The sequence below is a fragment of the Taeniopygia guttata genome, chromosome 4, assembly GCF_048771995.1.
Source record: "Taeniopygia guttata chromosome 4, bTaeGut7.mat, whole genome shotgun sequence".
In the NCBI taxonomy this organism is placed as follows: Eukaryota; Metazoa; Chordata; class Aves; order Passeriformes; family Estrildidae; genus Taeniopygia; species Taeniopygia guttata.
The window spans coordinates 9,643,336-9,665,455 of record NC_133028.1 but is presented as its reverse complement, the minus strand read 5'-3'; the positions used below and the strand labels follow the sequence as shown (position 1 = coordinate 9,665,455).

General features: G+C 38.7%; 1 protein-coding gene across 5 annotated transcripts in view; it reads right to left on the bottom strand.

Moving 5' to 3' along the window:
* DOK7 (docking protein 7) overlaps positions 1-22,120 on the bottom strand; it is a 59,551-nt gene that overhangs the window by 11,430 nt on the left and 26,001 nt on the right. For all 5 annotated transcript variants that reach the window (XM_030270643.4, XM_030270641.4, XM_030270642.4 and 2 more), the window contains one exon: positions 6,329-6,371. In XM_030270643.4, coding sequence (XP_030126503.4) covers positions 6,329-6,371 — 43 coding nt within the window. The remainder of the gene's footprint in view (positions 1-6,328; positions 6,372-22,120) is intronic.

Here is a 22,120-nt window from a genome sequence, read left to right as displayed (position 1 = left end):
GTCTGTGTGGCTGACTCACTCAACTCTTTCTCAGAACTGAGTATCTCATCAAGACAGTTACTTCTCTTCTACTTTTCTCAATGTGTAAGAGAAAGAAGGTAATCAAAATGTGACAAAATTAAAATAATTTGCAGTATATTTTGAATTCCGACATTTGATTAGGCTCAAAAGTTTAATGTAGCTCAGTGAAGATAACAACTATTTGAAATATGCTGTAGCTTTATAATTACTTTATGCCCATTGTTCAAAAATAAGGAGTTTATAGCACATGTGCTACAAGAAAGAGCCATGAAAAAAAATAACAAGAGGGAAGATGGACTATAAACTATAAACTGAGCCCAGACAGTTTACATTTTCAAATCTTCTGACCTATCATTGCATGACCAGTGAGGAGACACACACAGCCCTGCACTGCATTTACCAAGTGATCACTTTTCTATCCAGCCTCTTTGAGGGGTAGGTCAGAAACTCTTCAGCTCTGGGATGTTAAGGAGTCAGGACAGAAGAAAACACCACATTCTGTGATAAAAGCCTGCTTCTAGTTGAATTAAAACTACTTTTATTATGAAGAACTTTGACCCACTCACCCAAGCACCATTCCCATCTCCTCCTCTGAAAACAGATCCCTTGCTTGAAAGAACATCCAAAGGCTAAAGCAACTGAAGCAACTGAGTGGCAGGAGGAGCCCTGCAAGAGCACCAGGAGGTTGCTGTATGTAAATGGAACAGGAGACTTCCTGCTCCTGGATATTTGCCCTACAAAATCTCCCTGTTCATTCTCTTCGATTTTCAAAGTAATTTCATGTATTTTCTGCTATACAAATGGCATTATCTACAAGACATAAATGCTGAAGGGAATACTTTAAAATGTTTACTTGCTCTATAGATTTCTTCATATTCAGAAATGCCTCCTGTCTCTCTAACAGGCAACTTTAAAAGTAGTAGAATCTCTCAAAATTAGAAATGCATTCAATTACTCTCTTCAAATATTGCTCCTCAAAGATGTCTATTTAGTTTGTGCAAAAAATAACAGAGGACCTAATTACCTCTAGCAATTATTCATCTTCCCATGCTGTGGGCCATTCCAGCCCAGCCCTATCCCTAAAACTGCAAACACGTTAAGCTAGAATTATTACCATTTTCCTGTGCCAGGAAATTCAGTGTCTGGGGGTTTTTTGAAAAATACACCTTCAAAGATGCTTTGCATACATTAATACAAAAATCTTCATACATATGAAGCTCAGAATCTATGCTGGCTAGGGATGAATGTCACACACAAAACCAAAATTTTTTTCTAAAATTTGAAATAATCACTATATGGGCAAACAAGGCCCTCACCTTTGTGTTCTATAAGACTTCCCCAGATCTCAGTGTCAGAGAAGGTGTGGGGAAGCAAATCACAAATAATAAAGAACAGGACTAGAGGGTTACTGTGGCACAGACTCACCACCTTCTGTCACCCCCAGTACAGAGAACAGGATCTGCTGGATCTGCTCAGCCCAGAGGATGAAGCAGCAGCATTGGGACCATTCCCTGACATGGTTTCCCCACAGTTTTCCTCCTCCCCTGGGAAAAGACCTCTCTTAATTCAGACAGTCACCAAGGCCAACATTTAGTTTGTAAATGCAATATGTATTTGAATAAGTTTACTTTTTCCGAGCTCCTATATTTCTTCCCCTACAAAATTATTTTAAGTGGACTTGTAGAATAAAGCAGGAATAAAGAAATAGAATAAAGAAAGAGCATGTAGAATAAAGCCAGAACATGCTATATTATGGCAGGGTTTCATTAATCAGTTTCTCATTTGAGTGATGCTTTTTTATTACAGTGTTTAGCCCTATAAGGTATGACATGACATGACATATCTATGGTGGACACTGTTCAACACACAGTCCTCCACTAGCTCAATAAAAATATCAGAGTGCACTTGGTCTTCCTACATCTGAAGACATGACAGGACAAATCCTGAAAAACAGTGAGAATTGCAATTTGTTTTCAACCTAAGAAATTATAACCACCACAGTGTGGCCCAGATTCTTCTTTCTCTTTGCTCTGAATTAATTCCTTAAAAGCTGGCTCCTAAGCTTGGAATAAAAATATCATGCTGCATAGCTATGCAATAAAAATATTTTTAAATGCACAAAAAAGCACCTGGTTTTCCATTAGAAAAGCTAAGCTGTCAGACAGCTGACTTTTTATCAGCACCTGTTATATGCTTAATTTTATTCTTTCTTCTTGTCTGTCTGCCTTGAGTCCCTATCTACCTAATAAAACTTTAATAGAGATACAGTGTTCATAATCAGCATTCAGATGATATTTTAGCTGAATTCCAATCCACAGCATTGTTTTATGTGTATCCCTTAATCCATCCCCTCAGAACATTCCCCATCAAGCCTTATGTAGGTTTGGAATTGCAAGCAAAGAGAGCAAGACTGTCTGCTGCAATGACAATGAATTTGCTCCTGTGGAATAAGGGGGAAAATGGAAAAGAAGAGAGAGAATTTACAAGTCAAAAAACAAAACTGAAAGTGCACTGCTTCCCTGGGAGCATATTTGTTACTTGCCCATTCAACTGCTGGTTTTTGAAAGCCAGAGCCCTGGCACAGGATGATCAGGGAAGTTTAATTTGAGTGTTGAAATCCTCTGGGCTGGGCCAGGCCCATGGGAATGCCCAGGCAAGCAGCTCCCCTGTGGGAACTGGGAAAGGATGAAAGTTTCTGAAATATGGTGCATAGAGCTGGCATGAAATGCCTTCTCCAGGGACTGCAGTGTCCCTAGGCACTTCTGCAAGTTATTCCAGCTCCCAGCCTCCCTTCTCTAAATAGGAGTCTTGGGATTCAGTCTGCTCAGCTCATTTGGAAGGGGTTGGCAGCTAAGGACAGAAATAGTGGCATTTCCCTAAGGACAAAAATAGTGACATTTCCCCTCCACACAAAACAGCCTCATGGTTTAAACATCATTCATAAAAGAAGATTGCTGTGACAGACTTTACTCAACTGAGAAAATACAAATATTTTGAAGGAAATAATTTGCCCCTATGAGTAAGAGCTAGAGGTTCCTTATCTAAGGTGTTGCAATGGAATAGAAAGGAGGAAAAGATTAAAAATAAGAGGCTTAAATTAAAATGAGAAACAGCACAACTGCTAGGAAATACATTGTAAATGTAAGAATAGTAGAGGACTTTGGATAATTCAAGGTGGATTAAGGATTCTCACTGCAGAACTAAACAAACATCTGTCAGACATACACAGAAGAACATCTGAACATCAGGGCAGAGCCTCTCACTAGACAACTGCTTCAGTCCTATTTTTCCTTCAGTGCTTTGGTTTATAGTACCAGAAAGACAATGAAGATAATGGCAAGCTCTTCAGCTCACCATTCTGTGAAGGAATGTGCAGTCTATTGTTTCACCTCCCAGCACTGAATGTGGATCTCATTCATAATCCCTTAACTCAAAGCACAAAAGCAGTTCCTGAGAAAAAAGCCCTACATACTTATCTCTGAAACTGCAACCACCAGATCAAGCTGCAGGATTTCCTAAGCAGTCATGGGAGTCTCTGTACAGGTCCCATGAGAACTGCTCACACAAAATGTACCAAACTGAGGCGTCTCCAGAATCCAGCAGTCTCAGGAAATCTGAATCATATTTTTGAACCTCTATCCTGTCATGGTATTTTGAGGTCCATCATAACTATAAATGCAGTCTATTATACTTAAGAGCACACATTCACACATCATACAACTCCAAAGAATCCCTTACCTTTATCTGTAGTACAAAGCTATGATAACAATGGGAACATTTTCCTCCTACAAACTCAAGTAATCTAATTCAGTCTCTCTTTCTAATCAATATTTACAAAGTTATTTATAGCAAAGGCAACCAAATTATTTAAACCAGAATTAAATTATTCACCCCAACTTGTTTTTTTCCATCTAATAATACAACTTATAATTGTTGCCATATTTAGAACACTTTTTGCCATTAGAATGAAACACAATTCTCTAAAGTTGCTGAGTCTGTTGCTCAGTATATCGAACTAAAAGGAGAAAGAGACTATCCACATTCCCTACCAATAAACTGAAAAACACACAAACAATTGATTTGTGACTGTTTAATTCCATGTATTGCTACAAGTGCAAAAATATTGCACAGAACATGTGAGGCACCTGTAGCCCAGGAAGAAATGAGCTTGCATTCTACAGTATATTTGAATGAAAATATGATAAAAAAGAAATGTGTTTGTGAGTGAACCACTACACTAAGAATTATTATATCTGGGTATTGCGTATGTAAAATCATCCATGCTAGCAGAAGTATTTGCCATATAGATGCACAATACAGGTTTTGAAAGTAGTTACCTCAAATTAGTGTGCCTCTGTTTTATTCTCAGCAATGGATAATATTCTCTCATAATAGAGAGCCACAGACAAGTTCTAATACAGTTCCTTTAGTCCAAAAAACAGTGTGAATGACTGCTCAGCACCCTGGAACCTTCAGTTAACACCTTAGATTAAATATTCAAATGTTACAGAACTATTTTGAAAGCTTTTCAATGCCAATATCAATTATACTTAAAATTTCACCCGTATAAAAGAGAAAACTTTAATATGAAATAATAATAATCATAATAATGATTTAAAAAATTTAACCTAAATATCTAAGATAATAAAAATGCAATGAGACACAAAAAACTTCAGCTCCTTTTGTATTCTGAAAAATAATTTTAACATTGAAGATTAAAATTGCACTGGTATATTGGAACATTTGAGAGGTGAAACCTCACAAATAAAATTTCACTCACTGGCTTTAGATGCTGCATTTGTCTTAAACATTTCTATTTTTCCTGCAAGAGTTTTTTTCTTAAACTATATTTTTCCAGTGTACCAGACAATAAAATGCTCCTGCTCAAACTTCTTTAGTCTTATATCTTCTCTCTCTGTTGATATAAAAATCTATCCTGTATTTCTGCATTTCCAATTTGCTCCATGATAGGTTTTACCAAAACAGCTAACTCCCTCACATGAATAGTCTGAGATTAAGTTTTTTGTCAGATGTTGTTTGCACCCAAAATTAACTTGACACTTAATCAATTCATACAGAAATACCATTGTGCCCACCACATGCAGCAGAAGTTTCCCTGTGTTTAAACACACTTGAATCATAAATGTTCTGGTTTTCTTGGTTTGAGTGGTGGACTAAAAACCTGAGTACCAAAGGGAAAGATAAAATTAATGATCCAATTTGGGCTTCTACTTACACCTCTATAAATCAAGAGTAATTCCACTGACTTGAGTGGAATAACTAGCAAGAAGATCTACTAAATGCTTCTGGATTTTCTCCTGCTAAGACAGATGAAGGAAGGAGTTACTTTTAACCTTCTCCAGAGTCACCTCCTGATCCTGAGTATCTTACTGGATTTGTTCACACAAGAATCCATCAGTTACACTGCTTTATGTATTTGCCAAGGTTTTTTAAAGTAGTAAAGAAACCCAAGCACAAAGAGCTGTTCCATGTCTATTGGAGGCAGGCATCTTATGAAATTTAAAGGATCTGATGAACTAGCAGGTAAACTATTTAAGGAATGGAAAGACATTTAAGATATTAACCAAATTATTTGCATAGATCTCCCCAAGGTCTAACCCAGAGTAATCACACAAAACTAAATGCTTGTGAAATGTTTTCTTTGAAGTAAATGACAATTCAAAGGTGCCAGAGCAGTTTGGCTGCATTAGACAGGGAAGTCGAGTGACCAACACATTCTGCTGGTAGAGAGGTTCACAATGCAGATGGTCAGTGCCTCTGCATAAATAATCTTTCCAGGCCAGATACTCAGTGCCCTCTCATTAGGGATTTTGTTGGTCAATCAGTAGTTTCACGGACAGAAGAGAAGCATTTCCCAGTTGCTTCTGGTAAAGATTCATTCCTGTGATTTTATGTTATTTAGGAAATTGGCTATACACACTGAACATATAAATCATGTCTGCCTTTAGTGCTAATACAGCCTAAAAATAAAAAATTCTTATTGTTCTTTGAACATTTAAGTAGAAAAGGCACTAAACAGCTTTTTAAAGACTAACAACTTTGAACCTCTTCAGATTAACAAAAGAAAGGGGAAAACAAATATATTAATCTTTTCAAACAAGGTTATTAGAGATTACAATGTATTTCATAATTGCAAGTCATGAATTGCAGCAGCAAAACCAACCATGAATAGGACACCTCTCAATATAGTATTTATTTCTGCTTCCATAAATCTTTTGTTTCTCTTATCACAATCTGAGACTTAAACATCATTGCTAAATAAAGTAAGTAACTAAAGGGCTCCTACCTGATATAGCTGGTAAGGCTCCAGACTGTAATACTGCTGTTCCCTAAAGAAAACAGAAAATTTTAGAATGAAAAATCTTTACAAGAAGTGGAAACTTGACAAAATACAGAAGGTATATAAAAGCAGAAGAGAGGAGAGGCAATCAGAAATGTGGCCAAGATTTCATTTGTGAAAGAGAAAAACATCCCACAGCATTTCAGAAAATATTAGATTATACTTGACAAAGATGCAAAAACACCAAAAGAAGTTTGATGTGTGAAATTACAACAGATGTGGGACACAGTTAAAGTATTATTGAAATTATAGGAAAGATAAAAAATTAGATAAGATCAAACAAGAATCAGCCTTGTTTAGATAAAGAAATGAGCCTGAGATAATAAAAAATAAAAGTAGTGTTTTGTTATTAAGTGATTTTTTCAGTCTTTAACATTGTCTTAATTTCCCTTTTCAGTACATCATATTCTATTATTTCTGCAACTCTGAGGCCTCCTGCTGCAATCCTCTGTAAAACAGAGGCTTCACCAGCAGTGGCAACAGCAAAGGCAACACAGCAAAAAGAACAATAGAGAGACGTAAAAACTACCTTTTATAATTCTGCAAAACACAGCAAAACACACTTTTGCCTGTAGGAGAACCTTTTAAAATTATTATGGCAGCATGTGCAAATGTAAGTGCATGGTTTTCAAATGCAGAACATAATGCAGATCTCAACCCACCCTGTGATTACATCAGAGGAGAAAAGGGGTAAGTGACCTCACGCAAATCATATGCTTTTGTTACACCTGCTATGATACTCAGACAAAAACTAACATGATTACCTAAGGCCTGCGTGCCTCATAGTATTACTCATAAATATAAGTTAAATATCCTCATATTAACATATAATCTTTAGTCTGTGGTGCAGGAGCTGAGTGCTGGGCTCTGTGGTGCCTGGCTGCAGCCACCCAGCAGCACAGCACCCTCAGGAAGCAGATATTCCCCATCCCTGCAGCACACACCAGCAGCTGCATGGCCAGGGCTATTTTAGCTCTGGTGCTGATCTGGCTGCTGTCAGGTGACATTCATTTTTTATGTTCTGCTTCCAAATATCTTGAGTGGACTCCAATGATTGATGTTAGGAGAAGCAGTGGTTTGATATGCTGGGTCATTATTCATAGATTAGCTCGGTCGCCCTAAAGAGCTAAATAGAACTTAAGCCTGGCATTTCTTTCACTGTGTACAAATAGCCACCATGGCACATAATCCTTTTCACAATCAAAATGGGGTTTTCTTTTCCCCCTTCTGTGTATATTTGGAATATCTTTGCCGTCCTCTCACCTTTTTTTTTTTTTTCTTTTAAAGTTTCATTTTATTATATTCAAACTTTCACCAACTTTAAATTTCATTAAAAATGTGATTGATCACACCAGTTCTCATAAAAAAAAATCAGCAGTTAAAAATACTGTCCCATAGGAGCAGGCCTACCCATCTCTATACAACATTTCAGTGATTACATGCCTAATCCTGGTCTGGTGCTGCTTATGGGAGTTTTAGTCTTTGGGTCCAAGATCAGCCCAAAAATCCAGATCATCTAATAGAGCAAAGATACTGTACTGCACAGTTTCCTGGCTATAGAAGTTTTGCCAGATTCATAGTGACAAAAAGCACCAGAACAGCTTTGCAAGCTCACCTCTATGACAGAAAAAGGATACAGAATCTTGCAAGTTAGGTGGATAGAAATTTAAAAAAAAAAAAAAAAAAATTACTGTCTTCAAACAAATTCTTCCCATTATTGGATATGATGGATAGCTGATCAGTATTAACCAAGCATTTTCACAGAGCCAAAATATTTTTGTTTCCTATTTTGCCTCCTAAAAAGGAGTAACCTACACTTCCAAGAAAAAGCTTCTGTCAGTTTGAATGCTGAGCAGGGTTCCATCATCACTGGCAAGAGGAATTAAATGCCAGTCACCTGATAACTGTGTCAACATTTCAGACACACCTCATCAGCCACAGCTTATGTAATTCCCTCTGTGTATCTTTAGAAATAAAGCTTTTCTTTCAGCTCATCTAAGTTTGGCAGCTTTTTATAGCTCCATTATTCTGCACCTACTGAAAGTTAGAGTTCTCAGTACAGGAAAGATGAACCTCTTGGAGCGGGTCCAGAGCACGGACAGAAAATGATGGCAGGGCTGGAGCACCTCTCCTTTGAGGAAAGGCTGAGAGAGTTGGGGTTGTCCAGCCTGGAAAAGAGAAGGCTCCAGGGAGAGCTTGGAGCAGACCTTCAGTGCTTCAGTGCTAACAAAGATGGGGACAGACCTTTTAGCAGACTGTGTTGTGATAGGGCAAAGGGTAATGGTTTTAAAATAAAAGAGGATAGATTTAGACTGGATATAAAAGAATATATTTTTTACTGTAAGGGTGGTGAAACACTGGCACAGGTCACCCAGAGAAGTTGTAAATACCCCATTCCTGAAAACATTCAGGATTAGGCTGTATGGGGCTCTGAGGAACCTGACCTAGTGGAAGGTGTCCCTACTCACTGCAGAGGGGTTAAACTAGGTGATCTTTAAAGGCCCCTTCCAGCACAAAATAGTCTGCGCTTTTTAGGTCTCTCTTGCCTCAGTCTAAGCACATATCTGAAGTTTTGCCCTAATCTGAGTCCTCAGACTTGAAGAAGAAAGGTTCAGCATAAATAAGAGGCTCCCAGATTTGTCTTGTTATGAAACAGGACTTTGTACTTGACAGTAATAGAAGCAAGTATTTGCTTTGTGAGAGTTTTATTCTACACGTTCCAAAAATGAACTCATAAACAGAGCCTTGATTGCAACATTGGTCAAATGCTTCATTTTTGCAAAGGAGATAGATGATCTAGATTGTTTTTTCTCATCTCCCTCCCTTTATACCCTTTATTTTAAAGCGATTATGTAGTAACAAGGCTATGCAAAATATCCATTTTTTCAAGAGGAAACCATGAAAATCATGACTCAAAATCCCTAAAAACTGGGAACTGTGAGCAGATTTCTCCAACAACACTCTGCTGCCTGCTCTGTGTAGCTGGTGGCACATCAATCACAACCCTCTAACTGCTTCACATTGTTTGTGTGTAGAGGGAGGCAGCAGATTACAGTAACATAATATAGTTTATTACAATAAACTTGAACCATCAGAAACCTCACAAAGGAACAAAGGGCTCAATGAGAGATTCTGAGTGAAGGTTTTGAAATCAGTGTCACAAAAAAAAGTTTAAAGTGCTTTTAGAAAATCGAAGAGAAATAGTATGTCTAAAGTTCTGCAAAGCTCAGATATTTTGGCATAAATAAACCAGTCCCTAATGAAACTGACAGTTATAGAACCTTTCTTGTAAGGATTAAAGACAATGATTTATTCTATTATTCTAAATCACAGTAAAGTTTAAGGCTTGAATGCTTAGGCTGCCACAAGAAAAACAAAGTTCCCAGGAAAGGTCAATAACTACAGGCACATGGAGCAACCTTTAAAGGTCATCTGCCTTGATGGGCTGTTTCACCCAGCAGTTGATCAGGTTTAGAACAAAAGATACAAAATTTTTAAACACTATGATCCTTCCTAACAATTCCAAATGAAACAAACTCCTTCCCATAGCACGTTTCATTGGTGCAGGGCTCCAATTTCAGCCACAAACTCCTGATTACTCAGCTTCATCTGTTGCAAGCCAACTGCCACCCTACAGAAAGATCGCTGAAGTCAGTCGAGAAACATCTCCACTGGCTCAGCCAAGCCCAAATATCAGCTATTTTATGAGGCATGAAGCTGGCAATTTGAGTGGTACTGGCAAGCCGTGGGCTGTGCCATATTAAAATATACCCCTTAAAATATACCCCTGTGGGATAATCAAGCTCTGCTCATCTAGAAGTTACAGGTCTTGTTTAAAAAGCAAGAGGTGAGAAACGACCAAACACAAAAATATTGTTTAATTCTAGTCCAGATTCGTGTTTCTATCTTCTCTCTCTCACGATTTTTTGCAGAGGCCTCTGTAGTTGTGATTCTTTATATGCTTTTGAGAGGCATCTCCTGCTCCTTGCTCTGCCTGCAGCCAGGAGCCTCTTGTCACACCATTAACCATTAACATCAGAACGTGATAGTTACCTCCAAAAATGGCACAACTTGCCTATGGCATACTCTGAAGCTGTCCACTCATGGGAGAGAAAGAGAAGCTGGGCTGAGTTCCCTGCCACAAAAGCCAGTAGCTGAATCCATCTGCCAGGCAGCAGAAATTCAGATGGTCGAGTCTCAGCTGCAACACTGAAGAGTCAAATTTCAAGCTCTGCTACTGATAATATATGAGCCCACGGGGGAACTGACACAGCAACAAGGCACATGATTTGCTCTTGTCTTTTGCTTTTCAAAAGCAGACCTAGAATTACTACAATGGACAGTCACACTAGGAGAGTGCTGAACAACTGCACCGTAATGCAATTACATGGTCACATTCCAATTTTTTCATGGGACATCTGTTTCCTTCACTGCACGAGAGAGACACATGTGTGGCTACAATCAAGATGCCATGAGCAACAGTAAATCTGTCAATTCCTCAACACTGAGGAGCTTAACTTTTCAACCTAAACAGCATCCTTTTAACATCACACACATATCTCCTTATGCACAGAAGTATTCAGACAGAATTCTAGAGGAAGCAGCTATGCAATACCATCCAAGGCATATAAAATACCGGGTGCAAACACATCAGTGATGTTTGTGTCTGTCTCCAGGCATTGCCACGAGCCAAGCTTGCATACTTGCTAGACAAAAAATATAAGTCAGGAGAATGTACAGCCGGCCCAAAGCAGTATCATCTCCCCACGCTGACAACAAAGTCTGAAGGCACAAAACATCAAACCCTCCTGAACTGTCCCAACAGCAATATCAGCTAGACAGCTTCTGATTGCAGAGACATGCCCAAAACTACAAGTTATAACATATAAATAAAATAAAGACACTCTGCCACCTCCATCAAACTGAGGGTTTCGGTTTGTCTTACCATTTCTTACTAATTTCATAAGGTTTGAGTTTCTTATTGTTTCTCAAATATTGATATGATGGCTCCAGATCAAACAAAATTATTTAATACTTCTGTGAATTGGAGGTTCTCTCCTCTTTAACCACAGGTAAAATTCAGAAGCACTGTTTTTTATACAGGTAGAAGCACTTGATTATTTCATAGAGATTTTGTAGGGATAAATATTGTGACAATCTGCAGAGAGGCTGCAGATTCTCTAGGGAGAGCTGTATGAGAAACTCAAATAGAAAGATGGACACTAATGATTATGAATATTGCTGAAGGGATGAGCTCATCTAAGATTCTGAAGAGACCTCACAGGACAAAGACACTGAAATACAGTCAGAGAACATTTCACTCCTGGTTCATGATACAGGAGGACTTTCCACAGAAGGAGCCAAGATTAGGCTGAAGAATTACAGCCAGAGGAAATGGCTACACCAGACATAGCAAATTGCCTCTGAAATGAGTTTTAATCCAATGTATTTGATAAATACAGGCAGAATTTTGGAGGAGTTACAATACAGCAACTAAAAACAATTTTTCATGAAAAATAAAAACACCATATATAAATGTCAAAGGTTATATTCCTCAAACTTAACAGTGGGGTCACAGCATCTCCTGCCTTCAGAGCACAGAACCCTAAACAATTACACCTGTGAATTGATGCTAGGTACATAATTCAATGCATTAACATCAGCCTTCACTGGCTCATCTTTCACCAGGTATCTCATAATAATCATCCTACCATTAACAACTCCTTACACAATGGCCATTAAAATAAACCACACTCATCTCAGAAGTAATAAATGCTTTCTCTGCAACTATGAGACCTAAGAACAAAGACAAGCACCTCAATATAATCTGAAGTTCAGTATGTCATATAATCTTAGGCCAAAATAAAGACAACCAATTCTTCCAGGTAATTAAAATCATCTACATCGTTCCCCCCAACTCCTCAGCTGAGCTGTCCTGATTTACAGTAGCAGATTTTTATTAAAAGAAACAATTTTTAATTTAAGACACACAGCAGATTTTCCAATTCAAAACAGTGCTGTCAGCTTTTTAGAGATGTTTTCATAGAAACATTACATTCCCTTTTCCCCTTCCCAGAGCATTGTTCAGCTCGGCTCTCCTAAGGCATAGACAGAAACTGCTGCAATGCTAATGCACAAGAGATCAAACACACTTTTCCAGACTGTTCAATGTCCAGTGTAGCATTGCTTTAGCCAGTCCCATTTCCACAGGTGAACACAGGTGCCTTTCCTCAGCTTGCAGCTGAATCACAGCAAACACTGTGGCTTTAGCCATGCAAAGAGCGAGGCTGCATTTCTCTTTTAGAAGTTGCAAGGCCTTTATGAAGAGATGCTTGTAAACAATAAAAATCAACATTAATAGGTTATACATTTGTATTCTTACAGAAAGACAGCAAAATGACAGGCATTTGTACCTGCAGCTGTATTTTACCATGAAAGAATATTTTAAATTTAATTCAGTGATAACTAGAAGGAAAAAAAAGCTTTCCTATTTATGTTTTAAAAATACTTTTTTTAGAGAGATTGGCATTTCTAAAGTCTTGTGATGTGCAATGGAAACAAAGTAATGTACACAGAGTCAGAGGCTTCAATTCCATGTATTTTGTTTTTTGTTTCATATATCCCAAATTCCAACAGGGGGTAGCATTACACTTCTGCAAGAACATTTGTTATTTAGAATATGCTCCGTTTCCCCACATTTGATAGTCTGAGGTTCCTTGTATAACAGATCTGTTAACTTCCACTCTTTCTGCACCCAAGGAAACCACGTAAGGCAGAGACTTCAGCAAAACTCTCCTGAGCTGAAAGTGAGGCTCAGGTGGGCCCAAGCAGGTATGAAAACAGCAGATTTGACTGCTGTGCAAATAATCAGTGTGTGGCTCTCAGCTCATTCTTCTTGCTCAGCACATAACACAACAGGAGAGGCAAGGTGCTCACAGATGGGATGCAGCCCCTCACATGATCCTCTCCCTTTGCATTTTAAAGTTCACAAGACTGACTGTGCCCCCACTGAGCATTTCAGTCCTGCAGGAACATCTGACCAATGGAAGTACTGCTGTACAATTTCTCAAAACAGCACAGCCCAATAGAAACCACAGAGTTCTGAGTCAGAGCATTAACCCATTTCAAGGTAGTCACAGCAGTACAGAAGTACTATGGAGCAGGAAGCTTGGGGAGGCTGAAAATAAACAAGGACCATCATTATCACATGGACCTATGGACACACATGCTCACAAAGGGATTCAGGTGGCCTTGCTCTTGTGGTTAGCAAAGCAGAAATTCATGGAAAATTTACACACAAAAGTGCAAGAAGTTTACCCAAGTTTTCCCTTGCAACTTTTACCTTTACCCAAGTTTTCCGCTTGCAACTAGATTTAGAATCCAAGTCAGCTATTAGTGAAGAAAAGGCATCCCTTTTTGCAAATAAAGTTGTTCAACTACAACTCTACAGCTGCAGTGACAGTAAATAGAGAAGGACTCAAATAAAAACATTTCAAAAGTTGGCAAAGTGAAGTCTCAGATCTTAGAGACAAATTAAACCTGCCCCTGTGGGCTCTAAGAGATGGAGAAAGTTTATGTTATGCTTTAATTAACATTTTTTAACATTCACCTGGGGAAAGCCCTAAGAAAAGTCTTTTTCTTCCTGTATTTCCCCAAAGATTGTTGTTCCACAGTGTGAGCTTATCTTCTGCTGGCACTAAAATTACACTTGTGCCTGTCTTGTAGCTGATGGAGCTATGCCAATTTACATTAGACTAGTTACTTGATTCCTTCCTTCCAGCCCATTCCACATAAAGACACAGAGAAAAGAATCCTTGTTATAACCTGTGCATCCTGTTCCACAAAGAGAGGACTAGAGTGGGCTTAATTATGGGCCTATGAAGAACAAAAATGAAAGCCTTGCAATATGATCTTCACATTCACTTTCCTCCTTTTTCAACCTCACACTTAGAGCTATAGTTAGTCAGCTTCTTCCAGAAGAAAAACTATTAACAAGATAATCAGTGATCATCAGTAGAAAAAAAATGGATGGAAGTAGAGGGACAAATAAGGGAGGAAAACCCCAAAATAGTAAAATTAAGACAAGTGTTTTTCTTTATCCCCAGCCCATCACTGAAATTATGGTTTGTCAAAAGAAATGAAACTGTAATTAAGTTGCACAGCTTCAAAGGATACAGATACTTAACAATCCATGGGGGCTGCTCCCAGGTTTCTTCTATATCAGAGACCAGTGCAATAAATTATTAGGCACAATTATATCTGTAGTTTTTTCCCAAAGCCTCCTATAGCAGTTATCTCTGTAGCCTGTGTGTTCTGCTTGACTTTGTGTCTCCAGGAATGAGATGAATCAGCAAACTTCATCTGGAAATGTTTTCCTTGTGCTACAGGGGATTCAAGTATACAGTTACTAGCCCTGATATAGCCCACTTAGCACTTCTCTGTCCTTCTAATAAACCAGATCTGGAAAAGGTTTATATTTCCTTAATATTTTCCAGGCTCAAATTTCTAGTACATCTGTACATCCAAAATTGCTTCCAATCAGCATTGAATTAGCAGAGGATTCCACAGAATCCAGACTACTGCAGAGGATGTGGCATGGGGAGGAGGAACACAGCCAGAGTTCATGTCCCACTGATTCCCAGCTGTTGAAACAGTCATTTTAGTTGATTGACAGCTAGCTGCTGCATTTTATCCTGCAAATAACCCTTTATCCTCATGTGACAAGACTCAGGAGCACAAAGTCAACTTTAAAGCCCATTTTCCATCTACACTTTGGACTCGAGCGGGATTGAACTTCTGCAGAGAATGTCGCAAGGTCTGCTTTCTTTCATCTAGCCTGTTTTTGGAAGAAAAGCTGTGGAATGACATAAAAGATAACTCCAGGAGGACATACAAGCAGAGCTTGCATGCAATAAAGGCATTTTACTGCAGCCTAGAAACCCTATATATGACTGGTATTCACTCACACATCCTGGCTTTCATTTATCATACTAATCACACTTATTTTGACCTTAACTTTCTCATCCCACCCAAGGAAGCTCAGTCTAACTTTGACACACATACACAAATTTCCCTGGAGCTGAACCAAAGGGGACAGAAAAAACCAGTAGCTCCACATAACATTTTTCCCTACGCTTCTGTCCTACACTCACAGGTTGAATTACTGGCTGAAGTAAGATAGTTTTTCAAGGCACAAAATGTTGTTACACTAGCAGGGATGGCCAGAATGCAAGGAAGAACTTCCCTCCATAGTGCAATTTAGGAATGGAGCAGAAAAGTTTGTGTGCAGCTGGTAAAAAGAGCTTTTTTCACACTTTAAAAATGATTTACTCAGTTGGCCAGGTGAAGTACCTGAGGTTTCACTGTGGCACCTTGGTTCTTACCCAGAGTTCCTACATTTCAAGCCAAGTTTAGCCAGAACCATGGGAACTCAATTGGGTTAACTGGCTACCAAAAACACTGCTCCAGAAGTTCCCTGCAGTCATATGCTCTCACACCTCTTACTGGGGAAGAGCTCAGTTTTACCTAATCCCTGTTTGATCAAAATGGCTTTTGATCTAATAGAGAAATTGGGGGAAGAAAGTCATTGCATCCAAAAAATTAGCAAAATTAGATTTTATGCAATATGCGTCTCCATAAGGATTTTAGAAAACAATACATTAAGAAAACATACTGGTATAGCTTTTTCCTCCCTCTGTTGTTGCAACTTGGCTTGAAGTTCAGGCATATCCTCAAGCATGTTCTGGATACCTGGCTCCTTTCTGAATGCTGAAAAGTTGCTCAGCCCTCAGGCTAATCCTGTTCTTAGAAGGAACTGATCTTCAACTGCCATGTCCTCAGTCTCAGATTTTCTCAATCAATTGAGTTTAAGGGCCCCACATTCACAACTTTTTTTCTGGTAACTGCAGTTCTTGAATGGCACCATTCTTCAAACTCAATTTCACTCACACAAAAAAATTCTCTTGAAATAACTTATTCAGGGCCACTGCTTTGTGGTCTTTCATTAAATAAAAAATGGCTTTCAACAATTTGTTGAAGTCATAAAAATTATTGATAGACTTTTGTCACTATTTTAAAACAAAAATTGTGGGACAGCTGCTTGTCCTGGCAGATTGATTTTTTTCTTTAGCAATCCTCATTAATGACTTCCTTTCCTGTCCACAGTTCTCTTAAAAGGCAAGCAAATTTTCTGTCTCTCTCACTGCCATGTGGATAATTTGCATTTAATATAATCTTTAGCCCTTGGAAAGAATTTTCAAGATCCAAAGTCCTGTAGAAACACCATCCCATCAGACAACAGCCCTGGGAAGCAAACACAGATATCACAGATAGAGCGAGGTAAGCTGGTCACAAGAAAACCCTAACACAAAATCCCTGCATCAGTCCAAATCTCAAGGTTCTACCTCTCTTTATAAAAAGTGAGACAGTGCCCAAAACACCACTCTGCCATCACCAACTCCAGCAGTCTGTCTGCTATAGACAAGCAGCTTTATAGCATGGTGGGCAGCTTTGTCAAAGGCATTCAACACTAAGCCAGCAGATCAAGAACACCAGATTGCAGTATGGATTCTTTCTGTATTCCCTGAGATCCAGAGCAGTCAATTCCACTCTTCTACTATAGGACAGGGTTTGAAATCTGCCTCTTTTAAATATCAAAGATCCATTTTATTTAACTCACATGCATCCAAAATGAAGTGAGCATTTTAGGTACACTGATTTCAGTGGCCTTGCTTCTAGGAGTGTCAGAGGAAAGGAGCTGAAGTCTGCACAAGACTTCTGCTCAACTCAGAGGGACATTTTGGTCAGAACTGTACAATTGCATGAGAGGTAAATTTGAAATTCTTATCTTCCTTATGGGCTTCTAGAGAATTCCCTCTCCTTTCTCCTCTAGACAAGTTCCCTGGAATTTCAGCAGAAGCATTCAGAATTCTGCATAATACATCAATGCCTAATATCTCAAGGAAATTTAAAAACAGTCCATCCTGAAAACTAGTAGGCATTTTTCTATCAGAATGGCTTAGGCACATTTACTACCTTCTTTGCCTATGGGAAGCTTTCATTCAGTTCTGAACATATAAATATATTTCAGTGATTCATTCCTCAAATTGGTTTCAGTATAATGAAACCATGGAGCAGGTTCAATGGAGCAGGTAATAAACTACCTTCTATTCAGTAGATTTGTTGCCACATATATTCATGCTAACAAATCCCAAAACTGCATTACCCATACGAAGATGTTGTTACCGTATTATTACATTTCACAAACATAATAGCTGGAAAAATTATTTGCTCTTTATGACTAAAGTAATGTAACTTGGAATAGGATTGAATATGACAAACAGTAAGGATTTGCCTACACCACAACACAACCGATACCTTCAGATATAATCTGATTACAACTAATTACAACTCACTGTAATTCTGTTGACATGATATTGGCCAGACTGAAAGTATTTCCATGGATATCTTGAAGTAATAAGTATATTGAGAATCTTGAATTACCAAAACTAATTCCACTCCTATGTCTTGTCCTGAGTTGTGGACAAGCTTGTTTAATGTTGTTGGAACACATTTCACCCTTCTAATTTGCATACTTCCAGTTTTAAGTGGCTCTGTCAAAAAAGGTTGGTTGGAAAGGTCACACCCCTACTGAGCATCTATTTTCAGTCCTCTCATCTCCTCACAGGGAGCTGCTGTCAGCCCTCCAGACATCCCATCGAAGTGATTGCTATCCTACTGACACTCGCCAATTCCTTCTGAGCCATGCAATTACTTTGATATCGCTGACTGTTAATCAAAACAAAATATTTCCTGCATAGTCTTTTTAATGTACAACCTTAAAAATAGAATGTTGGCAGACATTACAAACATTTTTCAGAAATGCAAGTCAAGGAATTGAGGTTTTTTGAAAGTAACTTTGTTAATGATCTTCTAGAAGGAGCTAAACCATATAGGAATCACACTTGGCAATCTCAATCCAGGGCTGCTACTGGAGTTATTCACTTTCCCTGAGTTCAGCTCCATGTAATCTATGCTTTCCTTACATCCATGTTTTTCCTCTCTTTTCTTCCTCTGCAGGTGAATAATACTTTCTCCCTTTTAGAAAATGAAGATAGAAAGTGTCTACTAACACTTCGTAGGATTCTGTTGAATTTTTCCAGAAATAAATGGATTTCTATTTTGGGGCAGGGGGGTGGGGGGGGGAGATAGAAAGATTTAAAAAAAGCCTTCCATTTTCCCATTTTGGCCACATTCCAAGCAATCTGAAGAGTCTCCTTTACAGCTGAATCAAAACCAGAAACCCCACAAACCCTACATTGCAAAGGGAATTTTTTTCACCTTTTCTTGTCATATGAACTCCTCCTTCAAAGCATTTCTTTCTCTCTGTTCAGAAAAGCTACTGCTCCTAACAGAGGAAGAAGTAGCCACTGGTATTAGTAATAATAAAAGCTATTACCCAGCTTGATTTTATTTAGGGGAGGAAGCAAATTTTCCCATTTGTTGATTGTGATGGCAATAGAAGGTCAATAATGTGATTTATCAAGATCTCCAAGGCTCTCTGACAGAAAAGCAGTCCAAAAACACTTGTGTTTGGTACAGAAGAATGAATTCTGATGAGTTATGTTGTCTGCATTCCCTCATGTAAGGAAAGATGTTCCATTCTCTTGACATTGTTATCATCTCACTCACCAGTGCTTCTGTGGCAGGCACTCCTTTTCCCATTACAGACCACAGGTTCTCTGTTACCCTTAGTGCCAATCCCAAGATGTGCCAACTCTTATTATTCCAAATTTAGATTAAAACCCTTATTCTTTGCACAAAAGTTGTGAGGATTCTTTCATGATAAATGGAGAGTACCTTGAGTACAGTTTTTTAGATAAAAGATAAGGTAACCTCCTACAGGGCTGAAAGCAAGTCAGATCTGCTCTGCCCTGGTAGGGTTGGCATGTCTCATGTGTTCTGTGACATCTCAAATCCAAATTCTCACCCCTTGACCTCGTCCATGCACACTCTTTGGAAGAGGTGGGTCACTAATGTGAGCTCTTGCCAACAACAGCAATGGAAAAGGAAGCTGGGTCTCTTCTTGATTACTTGGGAGTGAAGCCTGAAAGCTGCCAAGAAGCATTACAATACTGTACAAGTTAAATGGGGAACTGAGAAGAAAAAAAAATCTTGCTTTCCTGCAAGCTGACATTAACCAGTATCTCTATACAGTGCATAAGCACACCTGGATGGGAGATGAGATCAAGAGGATGGAGATCATCTCTACAATAGACTTGGGCTCCTGGCCAAAACTACAAAAACAAAAATAAAATGAATATAGCTTTAAGCCTGACACTAGATCCACATGTTTTATGCCCCTTTTTTCTGTCAGCTTCAACTGGGGAACACACTTTTGCTCATCTTTGATCTGCACAGCACTGGGTGCTTTTGTCCAGCTCCAGAAATGACTGCATTTCATTGTCAAGAACAGCAATGATCATGGGTTTCTTGTATTTCAGAAAGATGCTGTGGGGGCTATAAGATGCTTTTGAATCTCTGAAAAGTCTGAAGAATAACACTACTTTATTGTAAAAATTTCAGAGCCTTTAGAGCCTTTTACAATAACAGTGATGTAAGTAAAATGCCAGATGGCCAAATCATTGTCCAGTGCAGGCACCTCATTTAGTGGTGACACGTGCTGGGAGATGCACATCACTGCTGATTCACGTATCACAGTCAGGACCCATAGAAAAACAACAGGAATTAAATCTTGAAAGAAAAGAGCACAAAAGCAAGTTTTCTAATTAATGCAAAAAGTCAGCAGGACTCAGATACAAAAACTTCACAAACACATAATTCAGGTCAATAATGACAACAGACTTCCAGGTTGCTCTGAGGTGCAAACTGTTCCTGTTATAGTTCTGACAGTATGTTGCCCAGCTGCCCAGAGCTCTAGGATTAGAGCAGAAATACAAGCAGCAACAATGCTGTAGAAGATGACAAATGCATCCTTCTCAGCTGAGAATTTAGACAGCTTGTAGCTTTTTTAAAGGTGGGAGGAAGCATAAAATGTTACAGCACCACACATCAATACTGTAAAAAAAGAGATGTAAAAGATGCGCAATAACAAATAATCATGTTCCTACACTGTCAGAGAAAGCATGGAAATAAACACAGTACAAGGTAAACACATAAGGTTTTCAGTCTCCTGGGGAAAGAGAACAGAAAAAAAATAGCTAAATTAAGGTTGTAGATAACAGTACATTGTGATTTCTTTAGTATCTGATTTAGTACTACATTACAAAAGTACTTGATTAAAAGCCAAAAAAAATTAAAACATTTTCAGTAACACAGATATGGCCATGTAGTCATGCAGCTGACATTTCTCAGATTTCACTAAGAAAGTTAACACCTTACAAGCCTTCTCTTTCACCACTTTCAAAAGCAGCATCTACAATGACAGGAGAAACACCAGCTAACTCTAGGGTTAAAGGGTTTGCACAGGATTTGGAAGATTTAGGCTATATTCTCAACCCAGTAACAAGATGCTTATGACCCTGTGAAATTAGTGCCAGGCAAGTCAGTGTAGGATGCTCTAGAGTTCAAGCCCCTTCTCTGCCTGAAGTCACATCATCTGTGCTTCTCCCTAGGCTTAATCTCTCTCCCTGGTCTACAATGCACAAGGAACACACAGATATTCACAGTTTCTCTAGAAACCAGAGAATCTGCACTCACCCAAAGCTCTAGGTGTTAACCAGATCTGAAAGGGGGATGTGGGGCTGCATGATCAAGCACAGCAGTAAAGAGCCTGCTCAAGGCATGCACATGCCTTCCCATGGAGGTGTAATGCAAAATAAAGCAGTTTCTACAGGACAGACTAAAAGAGTTAAATATATATCCTACCACCTAGCCAAACCAACTCCTCACTTAAACTGAGATCCACGTGCTCCCAAGGCAGGTGCCAGTCCTCCCTGGATTGTGTAGGGAAGGGTTCTCAGCCCCCCAGTGCTGTGGATCCCACTGCCTGGCAAAACCCCTTCTATCCATCAAGACCACCACATTTCTGTATTTCCACTTACTACAGATATGCTGTGAGATTCAAAGTTTGAGGCACAGAGTCACTGTGATAGCAGGAATTATACAAGTACCTCACAGAGAATTTGGGTAGATTAGCTCATAATTTGAGACCATGTTGTCCCCAAGGAGGCCTTGATAATTTAAAATCATCAACTTAAATCAGTGGCTGAATACCAAGAGAGATTGATGACAACAGCCACACACAAACTGCCAATTTCTTTTCCCCTCTATCATAGCAAGTTAACTACCAAAGCAGTACTCATGACTGTATTTCTACATAAATAAGAACTCCCACTGACATAAATATGAGTTTAGCATGAGCTAGACATACATAAATGTAATTCCTACTAATAGGGACATTTGGAGCTGTCAACAGTTATTTGAGTATAACACTAAGTAGCATGAAGAGACAGCCATAAACACTCCATATTAATTCAACTTGCAAGAAGAAGGTCAGGGGACAAAAAGCAAAGCACAATGAGACACAGCACTTGTCAGATGGAAAAGGACAAAAACAGTTGGAAAATAATTTTATTTTTCAGACTTCTAAGAAAATTTACAAGCAATGGTGGTGTAGAAAAAAAAAAACCTATAAAAAAGTTGACATTTCTCAAACTATAGCATCAAAAGAAGTTACAGAGCAACAAGCATACAATGAAATTCTATTCATCAAATTAG